This window comes from Pocillopora verrucosa, chromosome 4, assembly GCF_036669915.1.
Source record: "Pocillopora verrucosa isolate sample1 chromosome 4, ASM3666991v2, whole genome shotgun sequence".
Taxonomy (NCBI): Eukaryota; Metazoa; Cnidaria; class Anthozoa; order Scleractinia; family Pocilloporidae; genus Pocillopora; species Pocillopora verrucosa.
This window is the reverse complement of record NC_089315.1, coordinates 11,213,123-11,230,182: the sequence shown is the minus strand read 5'-3', so window position 1 is coordinate 11,230,182 and position 17,060 is coordinate 11,213,123. Positions and strand designations below refer to the sequence as shown.

Sequence of the window (17,060 nt, the reverse complement as noted above, 5' to 3'; positions counted from 1 at the left end):
TTCATTTAAAGGAAGATTCAAAAAGTACTCTAAGCTTTACATTTCCGATCAACGAGTCCTTTTTTTTTTGTTCGGATATTTGCATTGAAGAGCTACAATAGAAATTAGGGCCTTTTGAAATTATGAGTACATCTGCAACCATGAACTGACAAAAGAAACGCGCTGTGGGTTAGTTGTATTATACTGAAAATTAGTGGCGTAGCAATCGTTTGTTCATATCAAGAGAGGTCCTCGTAATGGAGTTAAGTTAGAGGAATTTGTTACATGCTATTTCGAGTACTCTTTGAGTGTTCCTTGTCAAGAGTGTAAAGCAACAATTTTCATTTGGTAAGACAAAACACGAAAAACACAAATGATAACTTAAAAATAAGTTTTCTTTCATTTTCCTTCCAAAAATTCTTTGATTTTGCACAATTTTAGGAAAAAAAAAACATAAATGAAACAAACAAAAATCCTCCCAGATATGGAAGGAACAAATCAAAGACGCTGTCATTTAGTGCGGTACATTTAAGTGGACACCAAGGGCCGGTTATTTAAATGAGGTCTAACCCCAACCGCGGCTTTTACTTCGCAAGCAGTTGGCGTCAGGGATTCTCTATAGGAGGGTCGATTTAATTAAAAAATGCCCATCTACTATCAGCTTTCGGACGTCTTGGCGTACACTGTTCCCAAAAAAAAAAGATCCATATGAAAGGTTTGGCTAAATCGAAGGTGGTTTAGAACGCGGTTTTGTTAACTAACGATTAAACTTTGTTTAAACAATCAACCCCACATGTCGAGAGTTCTGTGAATCCTCTCAAAAATCGATCAGAAGAGGCTTTCCCTCTTTCCTATGGGAGAAAGTCGTGCAATTAAAAAGTAATGAGCTATCCTCCTCGCTTGAACTCTGGAAAGGAGGGGGAAAGAATGTTTTCATAGTCTAGCGCGGCGGTGATTAATTTTATTTACGCTCATTACTTTTGCTTCCCGTGACGGACTGAGCTGAGAAAGGCGGAGTGAACGTAGTTAGCCACAAACAGAACTTTCCCAATTCCCTTGTTTAGCGGCTATATTGCATTGGTGAAACAAAGGAAGTGATTTTCAATATGGCTGATGTGGAATTAGTTGAAAACATCGGCGCGACCTATTCGGACAGCGATGTTAAACTTGGGCTCACTTCATTATCAGCGGCTCAAAAAGCGGTCTAACCAGCGAAGTTGAGTGATAGTTTAGCAGGCTTCCAACACAAAACTCTCTCCTGATGAACTGAATCAGGCCCCGGTTGTTCGAGGGTTGGATAACGCTATCCACTGGATAATTCTTTATACGGTGGTTAACGCTGTAGGTTTTGCTATCACTTATTCACACGATAGTAATTTATCCATTGGATAGCGTTATCCGACCTCTATACCAGTGGGCTTGGGACTACAGCTCTTACCTCACCCAGACTCTTACCATTACCTATGATTAACTATTCATGATATGTCTTTTTTTCTTGCAGTGTTAGTTATGAATACAAAAAAAATTGATAATATGAATTTGAAATTACCAGTATCTTCTAATCATGAGATTAGCAGCAGTATTTAAAAGACCCGGAGAATGGTTGTGTATATAGGTAGTAATGATAACGATAGAAATGAAACAAGTTTGACAGCTAAAAAGCAACAATGAGAGTAATCAGAGAGCTTACGTAAGCGTTCAGTGTACCGAGAAATTAGCTTAAGAACGTGATGCTAACTACATCATGAATAATTTTTGAATTTGACCAGAGCGAGAACTGAGATCAGGGAATAGACTTTTTCCACTAAACCTAAGTACAACGAAAAAAATGAAAATTGTTAAGATTAACCAGGGTAAATGTAGCTGTTTCTACATTTCAGATATGTTATTCAAAATCATTTCATATTTCCACTAGCTAGCAATTAGAATAGTCACGTATCACGGCTACCTAAACAGGAAACTAGCGACAATATTTGTTATTTCTCTGTTACATATAGTTCAGTAAGGAAATATTTTCAGGATCTGGGAAAATTTTAAACAAGCTACAGTGTTGTACACGTCGAGTTGCTCAAATTGTTGAATATTCGTTTCACTCTTTGAAGTGTGGTATCATGTATATTCAGTGATATTGAGTGATACTTGAATATGATTGCTAATTTTGACAATGTATTTACGCAAAAAATTTCAATTAAGTCATGTTAGTACTGAATAATTTTTTTCGGTTTTGGTCGCTGAGGTTATGACTCTTGTTATCGTTTCTTGCAATGTGAAAACAGGTTAGGTGGCAGCAAAATACCGCTCTACTCCCATGTTAGTAGAGGTTAAATTCCTATTTTGCATTTTGTTTTTGCAAAGCCGCTTGATATGATGATTGGGTCTATTCAAATAAGGACGAAAAGTTATTAATTCTGCGTGCTCGAAAATTGTGACATCTAGAAAGTCAGTTTAAGCAAGAGGGGAACTCGGTTTTAAATTTAGTTAAAGTAGTGTTGTTTTTGTTCAAGGCTCTTTCTTTTATTCCGGCAGTTTTAGAGTTGGACGTTTTACACGTTAGCGGAAGAAAGAAAACTTTAACCATAACATTCCTCAAGGCTCCCTCATCATCAAGCTAATAACATCTGCCTTTAGAAAATGGAAAACGAGACAGTTCACTGCTCGTTCATCATTGATAGCCCTCTTAGGAGACTCCGTATGTTTCCCACGAACGTGGCGATGTTGGTGTTGAATGGTGTATTCTGCTTAACAGCCACGGTACAAAACATGCCCGTTATCGCTGCCATTGTCAAGACACCGTCTCTTCGCACTCCTTCAAACGTGCTCCTATGTTCGTTGGCTTTAACTGATTTAACAGTAGGCTGCGTTGTTCATCCTGTTTTCGTAGCTTTTAAAGCACGACTTCTGCTGGGCGAGTTCTGGTGCCTCTTGTTGCTTGTCAAAGAAGGCTTGCTCATATACACCGGAATTCTTTCCATGTTGATTTTGCTTGCAATAAGTTTGGAACGCTTGATCGCTCTCCGTTTGCATTTGCGATATGGAGTCCTCATCACTATTCCTCGTGTGTTGGCTGTGGTCATTGTGACTTTGTTGTCATGGGGTCTTGTTGTATGCACTTGGCCATTAGGTGTTAGCATCAACGTTGTTTCCTCAATTAGCGTCGCCATCATGGTGGTGGTCGCCGTTGCATTGGTCGCAGTTTGCGCCGAAATTTTTCGCATTTTACGGAGACATCAGATGGTGATTTGGAATCAAAATAAACTACAAGCTGAAATGTTCAGGTCAGCCTCACGAAGAAGGAAATCTGCAGCCGCCATTTTGTATGTTGTCATTTTGTTTTTTGTCTTTTATTCCTTGAGCGCTTTTGCTACTATTCGTTTCATCTTTACTCAAGATTTCAACATATCCCAAAACATTTTGTGGGATATTGCAGAGACCTTGGCTCTCATGAACGCGAGTGTCAATCCCATTTTGTATTACTGGAAGATGGGGAACATTCGCCGCGCAGTGCGAAGCTTGTTCTGTACCTCAAATCAAACTCATTTGGCAGCAAACAAAAGAACTGACTACTCAACAACTTTTAAGACCTTTAGGTTTTAATACCGACATGAAACAGTTTATACTAATCATACAGATCAAGTTATTCTCTAGAAATCAAAAATTGTGTCAAAAACCCCTAGGAAGTGGTCATATTCCTACAACTCTATAAAGTTGTTTGTGGGGAAACAATGCATGTCTCAGCAGATGGTCAATTCACACCAAAATGATACTTGCAATAAAGCTTACCCCTCAGTGTTTTAAGGTTTGAAGAACACTTATTATGCATTTCTCTATCAATCATGTTTGAGTGAGAATATTACAGTTCCCCGTCGTAATCAGGTGGATATCCCCAATAACTATGGCCGAAATGTTAAAAAATACTTTACTGTGTGACTGTCATCATCATGAACTAAACTAATTAATTTCAAAAGCATCAAAACATCAAGATGCTAAGTGCTCCATAACAAATAAACAACTGTTAAAATTAACTCCTGTGAAATAAACGAAACATATTTCACGTCAGTGGTCACAAACGATGCTTGAGGCAGTTAAGGAAAATCTCCATCCGCTTCAGGTTCAGTTCAAAGTTTCCAGTGATCTATAAGTCTTACAGCTAACATTGTCATTTCCAACAATAACATTTGTTGAGGTAAGTTCCAGTCGTTCCGCAGCTGTAAGCGTCCATACCTGGGTCAAATTGTGCTGAGATCGTCGCAAAAAAGAGCACTGAAGCTTCTCAACATAAACTTTAATCTCTTTTCGGAATTTTGGATGTCTGAATGCACACAGGCAAGGGTTTAAGCAAGAATTGAAGCTGATAAACACAACTGGAGCCCAGGAGAGCATGATAAAATAGGTTTTAAGGCTTCGTAAAGTGTTTATACTGAAAGCTTTGGAGAGTTGTTCAGACCTGTACACAAACAGTAAAGTGCATACCATTGGTGATATGAAGAATATGAAGTTTGTAAAAACCATTATTGAAATGTTCTTAGCCAAGGTAGCCTTTCGCTTTACACCGGCACTCATGCCTGCTTTTCTAACATGGAGAAAGATGTGAAAGTATAAAGCAATGCTAATGACATAAAACAAAACAAGCAGGGCAGCAACAGCGAGGCCAGCCTCTGACGTGTCCTGTTGATCAGGCCCGTTCACAAATGGCATCATGCATGTGAATTCGCCATGATATCTCAAACCACCAACTTGGAAAACCGGCAGAAGCGAGTAGGCGATCGCAGCACACCATATTCCCGTCACACACTTAAGTGCAGTGGTCTTTCTCAACCTTACTCCCGGATTCATGCAATGCACTATCGATAAATAACGCTCCACCGTTGCCAAAAGAGAGCTTGAAACTGAGACTATTTGAGCCGTCGTGAAAATAACTCCCATTATGGTACAGTAATCATTAACAAATACGTCCATCCTAGGGTAGTTGCCTGCGTTAACTATAAATTCATATACGGTGTATCTGGCTATTAAGACTGAGTAAACACCCATAAAGATGTCACAAACACTGATATTTCCTAGCAAAATGAAGGAAGTGCTAGTGCGAAGCGAACGGCATCCGAACGAAATAAACATGACGACAAGGTTTAAGATTATTGCAATGGCACCTAGAATGTACTCAGTGTAAAATAATTTTCTTGGTAACGTGTTGAGTGTGAGATCATAAGGCAAGTAAATTTCTTCCGCGACGCAATTGTCTGACTCACATAAGCATTTTGGTGAAAACCCTCGTTTTACGAAGAGAAGTGACCTTCCATATTCAATCTCCTCCGGAAAAACATACTTCTCTGATGTCACTATGCACGCCAGGTCACTTTCATTTGAACTGACAAGTATTTTAGTGTTAATCAATGTGCAGTTAGCGCAATTAATATTCCATGTGATCCCTCTAATTTCTTTAAGGTTGTGAACTTCAAAAAGATTCTTGTCTGGGAAGTATAAATGGTTTCCTGTGAATTCTACTGTCTGTAGGGAGGGAAGGGTGTTAGTGATGTCTCCTTTCCATTCGCGGAGGTCATTAAAGGACAAGTCTCTGAAAAAGAGGCAGTGGTATAGTTGTCATTACGTTAAAAGTTTTTTTAACATTGGTTCCCACTACATCAGAACTTTAACTTTTAATAGCTACTGTTGGTCCTGAATTTAATCCTACTTTTCTATTAACTGCCACTGACGTATTCATTTATTGGGTCCAATCAAGAACGGTTTCGATCTTTCTCACTTCAGAGCATGCTAAAAACTCCAGAGGCTTTATTGTGCCAAATTTGTAATGAAGAGTAATCTGTGTACAATCTGCGCTCAGTTTCGTCATTAACCTATTCTGGAGTCCACCAACGAAATTACTTGTTCTATCTCTAGGGTTCTTTCTTCCACGAGGACGCTTATTTGCGAGCCGATTTCTTCTGAAACGAACATTCAATTTTCGCAGTTATTTATTTGTATGAAACTGCTGTTAAGAACCCAAACATTTTGACGATATCCCTTCCATTACTAAACTTGGATGATGAATCTGAGCATATATTTCTGACCGTCTCACCAGGCTCAAATATTACTCGCGAATTCTCGAACACTAGGTGAAATTGAATGATATCAGAAATAATTTAACGAAAACTCACAAGCGTAGAAGATTTGGCATAATTGGAAAGGTTCCTTCTTCAATGACACCAATATTATTTCCTAAAAGAATCCTGTGAAAGTAAATGTGGTCAATATCAAGCAGTGGTAACTTCAGTCATAGTATCAAAAAACGATACTCCTCGGAAAATTCGGACCTGAAAGTTTATGTAGTATTTATAGACGTAGTAGTAGTAGTAGTAGTAGTAGTAGCAGTAGCAGTTGTAGCTGTAGCGATACAAGTCGTAGTGATAGCGGCAGCAGCAGTAGCAGCAGCAGTAGTAGAAGTAGTAGTAGCCGCATTAGTAATATAAGTCTTTGTTCACTTAGAAAAACGTGCAAAGTTTACAAAGGTGTAAATAATAAAACAAGAACAACAGCGGCAATCTGTATGAACAACTACTCACCAAAGAGCACTCAAAGAGCACTCTTCCCTGTTCCCTTGTTTAATTTTAAAATACTTACAAAGAGGAGATACTTTTACTTCTGTTCAGTACACAGGACGGAACTTCAACCAAATTGTTTTTGGATAAATCTCTGAAATCAAAATATGAAATAGACTCTGTTTAAATATAATGTTGATTTACCACTTTCGATCTTTTCTGGCTTCATGTAAGATTATCACAGAATTTTCGCGCTAAGCAACGCGGCTGCGCGAGGCAGTGCACTTCACAACTGTCACAACTTGCTTTTCAAGGGGAGACTTCGTCGCGTTCGGTATTAAGAAAATCACGTGAAAAGGGAATGAATTCAACAATATTATCCCGGAAATTCAAAGGAAAGAATGAAGGTAAGATAACTGATATATAGAGATTGCTTCATGGAAAATGCGCGCGTACGATTTTTATTCACGAGTTGTGTAGTATCAGAAAACGAACGAGTGAGCGCAGCCGCAGCCGCAGTCAGGTAACTCTAGTCGTGAGAGAAATTGGTTGGAAAATTGGAAATTTGTGATTGATATAGTTGTTGAGGGGTAAAACAACGCACGAACCTTATGCATGCTGGTTATTAACTTTACCAAGTCGTTTCTCAGCTGCAGCTGACCTGGACGTGAGATTTTGAGATACCATCATCTGCGAAAAATCTCAAACGAATTTTAAACGCATGGTGAAAGTGTTCCCAAGGCCGCGTAGTTTACATTTTCGAAGTGTAAGAGAGGGACTAAACGGTATCACTTACATAAACTATGTAATGACCACGAGGTTTATTCGGTGTGTTTTTAGTCGTCGAATGTTAGAGCGAGTTTAGATTAGAACGGTCAAGTGTCGGCCGAGATATTTTCTTACATTGGTGGCAGCGGTCTGGGATTTTGAGCCGACAAAATGAACAAAGACCAAGTGAAAATACCAGAAGGTGCCGATGGCGGCAACCGCCAGATTTCCCGCCGGAACATAAGCCGGAGAAACTGATGAAGAGTGAACCGAACGAAGGGAACAGTGACCTGCAGCAGTTAGTACAAGCGCTTAAGCAGAGTATGATGATGTCGAGTGAGGTAAGCGAAGCGAGGAGAAATGTACGAGCACTGCGTGTTTACTCAGCGGGACAGAGCTTTAAAACATGGTTATCCTAGTTCGTGCAGTATGCCGACCTTGTGCACATCAAGCCGTCGGATCGTCGAGCATATTTACTCACAATGTTGGACCAGCCGGCCTTTAAGGCGGTGGAACTTCTCAAGCTTTCAGAGTTCTTGTCATTTGACGATTTTACGGCACAGTTGATAAAGAGATTCGATTCGGGTGAGACGAGGGAGGACTACAAGGTACAGCTTATCCATTCAAAGTGGAGTTGGCCAGAGATCAGTTAATTCAAGAAGTGGTAGTGAGTAATGAAATACGAGAGAAGTTATTTATCAGTCAACCGGGATCACTCGTGGAGGCAGTTCGCGTGGTTCGCCAATTAGAAAGCGCGCGTAAATCGTCAAGCGGCTCCGTCACTTGAGAAGAAGCAATCCATGAGTGTAGACAGCACCTCGGCTGGAAACGAGAGGATTTCGACAGAGATGCGTGAGCTTAAGGAACTTGTTCTGGGCGTGAACGAGAAAATTAAGGAACTAGAAAGAAAAAACGTGACAAGGGCAACAACAGCTCCGAGGCGCCGTGATGACGCGGTGTGCTATTCTTGCCACCAACGAGGTCACTTTGCGCGGGAATGTCCAACTAAAGTATCGGGAAACGTAAGAAGGGGCCTGCAGAGGGCCAACCAGTCCCCGTAGGACAAGGTCAGGTAGGCCTAGTAGAAACTGATTTTATTATGGAGAATTTCGGAGTGTCTCGAAATGAAAGTGTGCTGTCCGTCTCATCAGAGTCTGGGATTTATGTTTCGGGACTTGTGAATCATCGTTTGATGTGTATACTGTTGGACACTGGTGCTACTGTCAGTGTGTTGAGTGAGAGTGCTTGGAAAAAAGTGGAATTGTTTTAAAACCGGAGCCAATTGCTGGAAGACTTACTAAAGCGGACTGTTCTGGGAGAAACTGAAGTGCGAATTCGCATGGGAAAGATTGAATGCTCCTGGCCTGTTATAATAGTGCAAGGTTTAGCCCATGACTTTGTACTAGGATCAGATTTCTTTCAACACTATCAGTGTCAAATTCACTATGACGCAGGAACTCTTGCATTAGGAGATTCGGAAATTCCAGTCAGATACCGCAAGACTACACCAAGTGTTTATAGAATCTTTTTATGTGCTGATGCAGAGCTAGAACCGGGGACTGAACAAGTGATAAGAGCTAGATTAGAAGGAGGATATGAACAGAATTCCGGAAGCCCTGGAATCCTGGAGGGGTCAAAAGAACTACTGGGGACTTCTGAGATAGGTATTGCTCGTTCCCTAGTAGTGCCAAAGGCAGGACAGACTCTTGTTCGAGTGGCCAACTTCTCCGACAAAGTTGTCAGATTACGATCAGATCTCCCTGTTGCTGAATACCATCCTGTCAGCGGTGTAAATGGCAGTGCTACTCCTACCGAAATTGGCCCCCGTCCATCAGCACCTAACCATCCATACTGCTCAGTTATAGACAGGAATATGGGAGATGACAAGCAGGAAAGTACAGGAAGAGAGAATAGAAGGGCAAAAGTTATTCAGCCAAATTCAGACGGGCTTTCAGAGGAGCAGAAAAGGCAATTTTACCTACTGACAGACGAATATGAGGGCATGTTTGCAATGAAAAATTCTGATTTAGGAAAATCAGATCTTATGGATTATCAAATAACACTGGTGAGGATGCTCCGATTAAGCCGCTTCCTTGTCGCATACCACCGCACTAGAGGGAGATCATAGATCAACAGCTGGACGAGCTGCTAGCAAATGGCAAAGTTGAAGAGTCACAGAGTCCCTGGAGTAGTCCAGTTGTTTTAATAAGGAAACGTGATGGAAGTTACCGTATGTGCATTGATTACCGCGAAGTGAATTTTTGTACAGAGAAAGATGCAATACCGTTACCAAGGACCGATGACGTCTTGGAAGCACTGGGTGGTGGCCAATGGTTCTCCTGTCTCGATTTAGCGTCAGGGTATTGGCAGATGCAAGTAAAAGAAGAGGAAAGACCCAAAACAGCGTTCTCGACCCATCGTGGACAATTCCAGTGGAGGGTTATGCCATTTGGTCTCACGAATGGGCCAGCTAGTTTTACCAGACTGATGAATCTAGCGCTCGGTGAACTGACTTGGACACACTGTCTTGTGTATTTGGATGATATTATTGTCTGGGCCCCTTCATTCGAGGAACATCTGCGTCGCCTACGTTTAGTATTTGACAGGATACGAACTGCTGGTCTTAAGCTGAAGCCAACTAAGTGTCAGTTTCTAAAGAGAGAAGTATCGTTCCTTGGGCATGTTGTCTCTTCAGAGGGGATCAAAACTGACCCTGACAAGGTTGAGACTGTCAGAACGTGGCCAACCCCAGTAGACATCAAAGAGCTCCAAGCTTCCTTGGTCTTGCAAGTTACTATAGGCGGTTTATTTTTGGATTCTCAATCATCGCAGAACCACTCTATAAATTGTCTAGGAAGGGTGTTGCTTTCCATTGGCAGATGGAACAAGAAAGTGCCTTCAATGAATTGAAACATCGCTTGACCATTGCACCCGTCTTGGCATATCCTGATTTTAGTCCTGATGCAGGATTATTCGTACTTGATACAGGTGCCAACCAACGCCTGGGCAGTGGCGCTGTTTAATCTCTATTGCAACCCGATGGCACTGAGCGTGTGATAGCTTATGTGAGGTGTTCTTTGAATGAGCACGAAAAGAACTATCGCGCAACTCGATTAGAGATGCTAGCTCTGGTAACCTATATGGACCATTTTAGCTATTTCTTGTTGGGACGAAAATTCTGCCTGAGGACTGATCATCACTCATTAGTCTGGCTAATGTCTTTTAAAGAGCCTCAAGGGCAAGTGGCCCGTTGGCCAGAGCGCTTACAGGAGTATGATTATGAGATACAAGATCGCCCGGGGAGGTTACATGACAATGCAGACGGCTTGTCTAGAAGGCCCAGACGACAGCATGGGAATTTTCCATCGTGTACTCCAACAGGCTATCTCAAGTTACTGTTGTTACTAGAGACGTTCCGACCAGTGAAACCCCAAGTAAAGTGAGAAATTGTTGGTCCCCAAAAGTGGTTGCACAGGCCCAAAGGAATGATCCAGATATCAACGTGGTACTTAGTCATTTGTTGAAAGAGTGGAGGAAACTAGCTTTTGAGGAACTTCAGTCAATGAGCTATGTAGCCCGTGCTGTCTGAACCCAGTTTGAACTGATGTTGTTGCAACAGGGGGTTCTCTATATAAAGTCAGCTGGCCACACAACTCAAGCTAAACTGAGGATGGTTTTACCGAAACAGTTAGTGGAGAAGGCCCTTGTCGAAGGTCATGATGGCGTTGCTGGTGCCCACCTAGGACGAATGAATACTCTAATGAAGATGAAAAACTAGATTCTTGGAGGCCTGGCATGACCAAAGAGGTGCATCGTTACTACGATCGATGTCTGACATGTGCCAAGTGTAAGCCAAGAGCAAAATCCAGAGCACCACAGCAGTTATTTACCTCTGGCAACCCCATGCAACACGTTGTTGGTCCCTTGCCACGGTCTCGGAGAGGAAACCGCTACATTTTAATAGTTCAGTGCAGTTTTACTTAATAGGCTGAGGTGTTTGCAATCTCCAACCAGCGTGCCACAACCTGTGAAAAGGTGCTTGTAAGGAACTGGATCTGCAGATTTGGTGTGTCTGACAGCATTCATAGCCATCAAGGCCGTAATTTCGAGTCTAAAATGTTCTCGGAAATGTGCCAGCTGCTGAGTATTAACAAAACGCGCACCAGTGCTCATCACCCCGAGGGCAATGGCCACGTAGAAAATCTGCACAAAACCTTAAGGAGCATGTTAAAAGGTAGAGTGGAAGATAATCCAGCTACATGGGATAAGCACCTTGATTTCTGCATTATGGCCTATCGCAGTAGTGTTCATTCCTCCACGGGGCACACCCCGTTCGAGCTCATGTTTGGTAGAGAGATGAGGATACCTTTGGATGTAATGGTTGGTGGTGCCGAAGACAATGAGTGTTCCTATACTGTCTTCAGACGCTTGAAGCCAAGCAGAACATGGAAAAGGAGCGGATAAGGAAACTGAAGCCAAAATTGTTAAAGAAAGCAAAGGCATTGCGGAACATTTATACAGCCTTCATTTACGATATTTTGTGTTTTCTGTTTTGTTTCAAGTTTCTTCGGACAGTTTTTTCCTGTAGTTTACTCTGAATCAGGAGTTTCAAGCTTATTTGATGATGTAAGAGAGGGACTAAACGGTATCTCTTACATAAAGTATGTAATTACCACGAGGTTTATTAGGTGTGTTAATTCGTCGAATGTTAAAGCAAGTTTAGGTTAGAATAGTCAATAGTCGGCCGAGATATTTCCTTACAGAAGCTAAGGGCGTCGACAAATTTTTTTGCTAAAATCTGATTATTATTTGTGTCACGCCATCAACTAAATTCGTGATCATATTATTGAATTTATAGCCAGCATATATATCCAGCAAACGATAAAATTGAGCTAAAGCAAACACATCTTGCTTGCTATCAAAGGTTGTGAAATTTGTTATTCTTAATTATTTGAATTAGTTCTCCAAAATCTGCTTTGAAGCTGTGTATTTGAACTAATTCAAATAATGTAACACAGCATGCTATGTCCATTTATAGAAACAACATTTGATATTGTGTTTTGCTATCATTGACTGTCACGAAACATACATGTAGTGTAATATGTTAAGTCAAAGCAAATTTACCTTTAAACCCTTCTGAGTTTAGGGACTTAGAATGATCAGATGATCTTATTTTATAGAATGAAAAAGTGCAAATTGATCAGCACTGTGTGATCTTAAAGTGGGATTGAAATAATTGAGCAAGGTGGCTATTTGAAGTTTATATAATTTTTGACAATACAGTCTTCCATCTAGAAATATGAATGGATTTATTCATAAATGTATGAAAAATAGAATTTCTGCATCCAATAGAACTAGCGGTGAATCCTTATATAAAACAATAAGAGCGATACTGTTATTACGGACTCTAAATATATATTTACTTACAACATCATGATGTTGTTGGGAAGAACGAAATTTTCACACTTGTCCATCATTTGCAAATCACATTTGGCCATGGCAGCGTAGTCTATGAAAGAACAGTTACAGTAAGCAGGGCAGGAATGCCAGACTGTTCTATTCCCAGGCCATCCTCCTGTTACCATTCTCAAGTTAAAAAGGGGCAAAATGGCAAAAATCACCCGATCAATCATTCTGTAAGAGAATATAAGATAGATATGTAGATTATGCACATACAGCAAGTTTACTGACTCAAACTTGTCTCCATGGTATCCAGAATGACAAAATGATCCTATTGCTTGGTAGTAATTATTACTTTGTTGTCCTAGATGTTCCAAGGAACAGATTTTTGGAATTGAGGATATTTTTTCAATAATTTCTATTGTTTTTGAATTTGTACAAATGAAAGTACAGATTGAGCGATAAGTCTGCCAAAAATGTCGGATTGCTTTTTCTGGTGGAAACTCTAATTACCCTGTCATATGCTTTACTCAATTAATGTTGTCTGTTTTGCTTTGTTGCATAGCAACTTTAAAGAAATGATAAAAAAAAATGGATCAATAAGCCATAAACTCTAGACCTGAAGAAAGAGAATTATGTAAATTTAATTTCTCTGGTGAAAGATGCTGTTTATAAATCAAAATTGGGGTACCAAATGTCTTATAGCAGGCCACAAACTGTGTGTAAGTAAAGAGACTGACTTGATCCTTGATTTCTTGGGAATGAAATATAGCCCCTATCCCTCCTTACCTTAATTGAAAACTCTAGCATTTAGACAAGGCAGCTTTTTAGTATGAAGGTATACTTATATATAATATTGTAGGTTTTTCAATGGAAATAATGTATGCAACAAAGCTTCACTGGGTTTCTTATCAGTTCCCTCCACTTCTTCCCTGATAAGCCCCCTTCTCCAATAAGGCCTCTGTCTGGAAGCCTTTGAAATAATTAACCCTTCCGGAAGGAAAATTAATCACATGTTGATTATAAGTAAAACCAATTCAGTTTTTCAATTTCGTGTGCCAGGATTGTTTGTACTATGACATCTGTATTTAGTAAAAGCCTTCCAAATGATTATGCTGTCATCACAAAACTTGACATTCTCACATTTATGAGTTTAGTTGGAACTTCGCAAAAGTCACGATTTTTCCCTGTTAAATAAATTATGATTTTACCAAGAAGTTCATGACCTCGTGTAGTTTTCGTTTGACTGTGATGTATTCTGTTAACATGTCTTGTGAACAAAGATAGTCCCTACAGTTACCATCTCTGTCCCAAAAATTTTACTTGCAGGGAAAAGAATTCCGTACAATGTTATAAAAGCAAATTAAAATTTTTATGTACATTCTATTTATGCATATGGCGTCGGAAGACAAGGTATATGATTACATGTTTCTCTTTCCTAAAGCTGTAATGTTTGAAGTTTTCCTAATTCGCCTTATAGTAAATAATTATTGAACACTGTTATGCGCAACTCTAATTTTATAACGTGATAATGTTTGTATTCAAGTAAAATAATTTTCCAAGGGCTTTTGTTATTTTATCCATCTACATACACAACCTTCAGAGGACGATGATCGACAAAGTGCATCAGAACTTATCCATTGCGCTTTAACCTTTAAATTTTGTCCCACGTCGGTAAGAGTTACAGGGCACCTATAGGAGTCCTATGTGTATTTTTAAGCCTTTGCCTTCAATGCTCCTACATGTAAATGGCCATTTTAGAGATCGTTTAGCAAGCTCTTTGTGATCGATTGCGATCCGCTTCGCGCGATATTATTTCTTTTAAAGCGATAGGTGACGCCATAAAGTTAATGAAACCAAAGAACTATAAAGCCTTGGAAGAACTTTGAACTTATGTTTTCAATTCTTAAAAAAACAAAACATGAATAGGAAGACGAGGTAATGTTTGTTTTACGAGGTGATTGAGGGCAGATCTTGCATGAATTATGGATGAGGTGGAGAGTTTTTAAAATGTTAAAATCTGGTCCTTTGCAATCCACGAGCTAAGCTATGAAACTAAGGAACGTTTATTTCTTAGTTTTACCGGAGCGTTTCTCACCTCTTGACGTAAAACTGAATGATATAAAGATCGGAGATGCATAAATTGAAAAGCAGCTGTCAACATGTAAATTCAACCTCGAAATTAGGTGGTCGAGGAAAAAGTTTCTTAGACTCAATACTCTTAAAGAACTAGGAATTATTTTTCTCGGTATAAAATTCGGAGATTAATGAGAGATTTTGCAAAGTTAAATGTTCGATCAGTCAACGGAAAGATTTTTCTGCAGGTTTTCCTTTGTTTATTAAATGTTTCTTATTCTGTAAATATTGTTTTATTCGTGAGTATCCTGGATTAGGACTTGTTTCCGGCAGCGAAATAATTTTAGTAACTGCTAAATTTATGTAAAGAAGAAAAAAAAGGCTATGTTTTTGGCCAGCCACAGCATGTCAAACTGAAGCATAAGTTTTGAAATTTTACGAAGTGTTTTGGGGCCAAAAGAAACCAAGCCAAAAAACAATAGGATTCCTTTACTTGGAAATGTATTTCATAATCGCCTAAATATCAACAAAGGTAAAAAGAGACTTCAATGCTTTTGAAATCCATAGATCATTTTAAGACGTCTGACTTGTTGACGAGGGAACACAGCCTATGATAAATGATCAATCGTATTTTTTTTTGAACTGGAACTGATAAATGCGCTTAGTCATCAACAAGGTATAGCAAAAATGAGAGTTATAAAAGTCATGCTTACCTTTGAATTGCCACGTACTAGTTCTGACTCCACTCCTTTATTCTCACAGTTTGTCGTTTCAGATATTTGTCCCGGAAGCAGAGAGTTTTGGTGTTCTGCAAACTGATTCTTTTCGGTTTGTTAAATTAAAAATTACCAGAGAGTTTTTTTATTTGATGTAAACCCATGTCAATGTTTATCAAATTTGCATTTGTAATCCGGGTTCCAGTAGAGCATGTGGTCGTCAAATGTCAGAATTCGATTGGCTGTGGAAAGATTTAAGTAGTGCATATTTGATTAAGACTTAAATGAGAAAACGACCCAAAAAGACATTTTTTAAAACCTTCATTAGTGCGAACTAAAATCTGTTCTCACGGTTCTTGAGCTGCATTATTTTCAATTCACACATTTTCCACTCCTTCGAAAAGTTTTTAAGTCTTATACAGTAAAGCTAAAAACGTTAAAATTTAGTGGAAGTACCGATTTATTCGATGTGCTTACGTTAGACGACTCATAATACTTAGCACACAATACGTTTGGTATCCAACTTCACTTTTGTCGAACACTCAGATGATTATTCCTGGTTGAATAGAAAACAGTATCCCTCTAAATTTTCTCAAGATTTAAATATATCATTCTGATTTCCTTTGTAAGTGGAACAATGGATGTTATTTATGAGCAGCAAAGGATCTTCCACATCAAATATGTCAGATCTCTTACTGCCGAATCCGGTAGGCAATTTGTAAGCTACTTATTGTCTTTAAGCAGAGTTACACCGCTAGGGGTTTCCATAAAATCAGAGTAACCTTACATTGGAGCAAGCTCCCGTTGCTTTACGTTGTAAAGGGAGGTTATAGGCCTTTCTGATCTATCTGGTGTCGTTTGTTCAGTTTTATGGAAAAATGTTGTTCGGATCGTGAAAACAAAATGACGACATACTGTGTACTTGTAATCTCTACTAACCATTTGTTTGAACAAGAAGTTACTTGAGGTAGAATTTGAACAAAGAGTAGGATGTGAGTATCAATTGACCGTAAGATATCAAATCCAAATACGTCGGAATATTTTTAATCTTTCAAAGAAAAGTTATACATTCTTTGCGTGAAGAACGTTAATGAAATGGTAAAATATAATTTACTCAGGCTAAGGCCATTCATATCATTTTCTTTGTGACCTGCATCATGGGCATCTAGTAGTATATTGAAGGTTATTATCTAAATAAATGTGTGATGTTTTGCATGGTTATATCCGGTATGCAGATACTTAGTTTAAGGAATATTTTGTTAATAACGAACGCTGATAACTAACCGAAAACTCAAACTGATCTAATTTCATAAAGGCCTTGAGAGAATAGCTGACCAAGTGGTGATCTAAATTTTAACACCAAGAAATCGAAGCGGAGGCGGGCAAACCAGCAGATTCGTTTTTTCATTTTGACATCGTAATCGAAAAATAATAAGTCAATTTCTCTATTCTCGAGGACTTTTAAACCGATCCACCAACCGGAATTCGGGGCGCGATCTTCTTATTTATTGCATCTCAGTAAAAAGTAGCTGTCAGTTTGGTGTTAAACGAAGATTTCGCATTTATACGTAATAATTCATTTATTTTA

At 39.3% G+C, this 17,060-nt stretch overlaps 2 protein-coding genes across 3 annotated transcripts; one reads left to right on the top strand and one right to left on the bottom strand.

Moving 5' to 3' along the window:
- Positions 1-2,373: 2,373 nt before the first annotated feature.
- Positions 2,374-3,574, top strand: LOC131777416 (histamine H2 receptor-like). The gene has a single exon (XM_059093712.2). The coding sequence runs from the start codon at positions 2,611-2,613 to the stop codon at positions 3,571-3,573; it is 963 nt and encodes a 320-aa protein (XP_058949695.2). The 5' UTR covers positions 2,374-2,610; the 3' UTR covers position 3,574.
- Positions 3,467-15,566, bottom strand: LOC131777414 (leucine-rich repeat-containing G-protein coupled receptor 4-like). 2 transcript variants are annotated; one of them, XM_059093711.2, is made up of 5 exons: positions 15,470-15,566; positions 12,708-12,914; positions 6,595-6,666; positions 6,132-6,203; positions 3,467-5,551 (listed from the first exon to the last, which is right to left on the bottom strand). In XM_059093711.2, the coding sequence occupies exons 2-5, from the start codon at positions 12,911-12,913 to the stop codon at positions 4,090-4,092; spliced, it is 1,812 nt and encodes a 603-aa protein (XP_058949694.2). In that variant the 5' UTR covers position 12,914; positions 15,470-15,566; the 3' UTR covers positions 3,467-4,089. The 2 variants fall into 2 exon arrangements, with proteins under 2 accessions (XP_058949694.2, XP_066021715.1); XM_066165618.1 differs by lacking the exon at positions 15,470-15,566 and adding an exon at positions 13,036-13,049.
- Positions 15,567-17,060: the final 1,494 nt, after the last annotated feature.

Excerpts from the sequence above, each read along its gene's own strand:
- LOC131777414 (XM_059093711.2), bottom strand. The coding sequence starts at position 12,913 with ATGATTGATCGGGTGATTTTTGCCATTTTGCCCCTTTTTAACTTGAGA. Across the intron at positions 6,667-12,707 it reads CCCAACAACATCATGATGTT|AGATTTATCCAAAAACAATT; the intron begins GTAAGTAAATAT and ends TTTTGATTTCAG. Across the intron at positions 6,204-6,594 it reads AGTAAAAGTATCTCCTCTTT|GATTCTTTTAGGAAATAATA; the intron begins GTAAGTATTTTA and ends TTACTTTCACAG.
- LOC131777416 (XM_059093712.2), top strand. The coding sequence starts at position 2,611 with ATGGAAAACGAGACAGTTCACTGCTCGTTCATCATTGATAGCCCTCTT.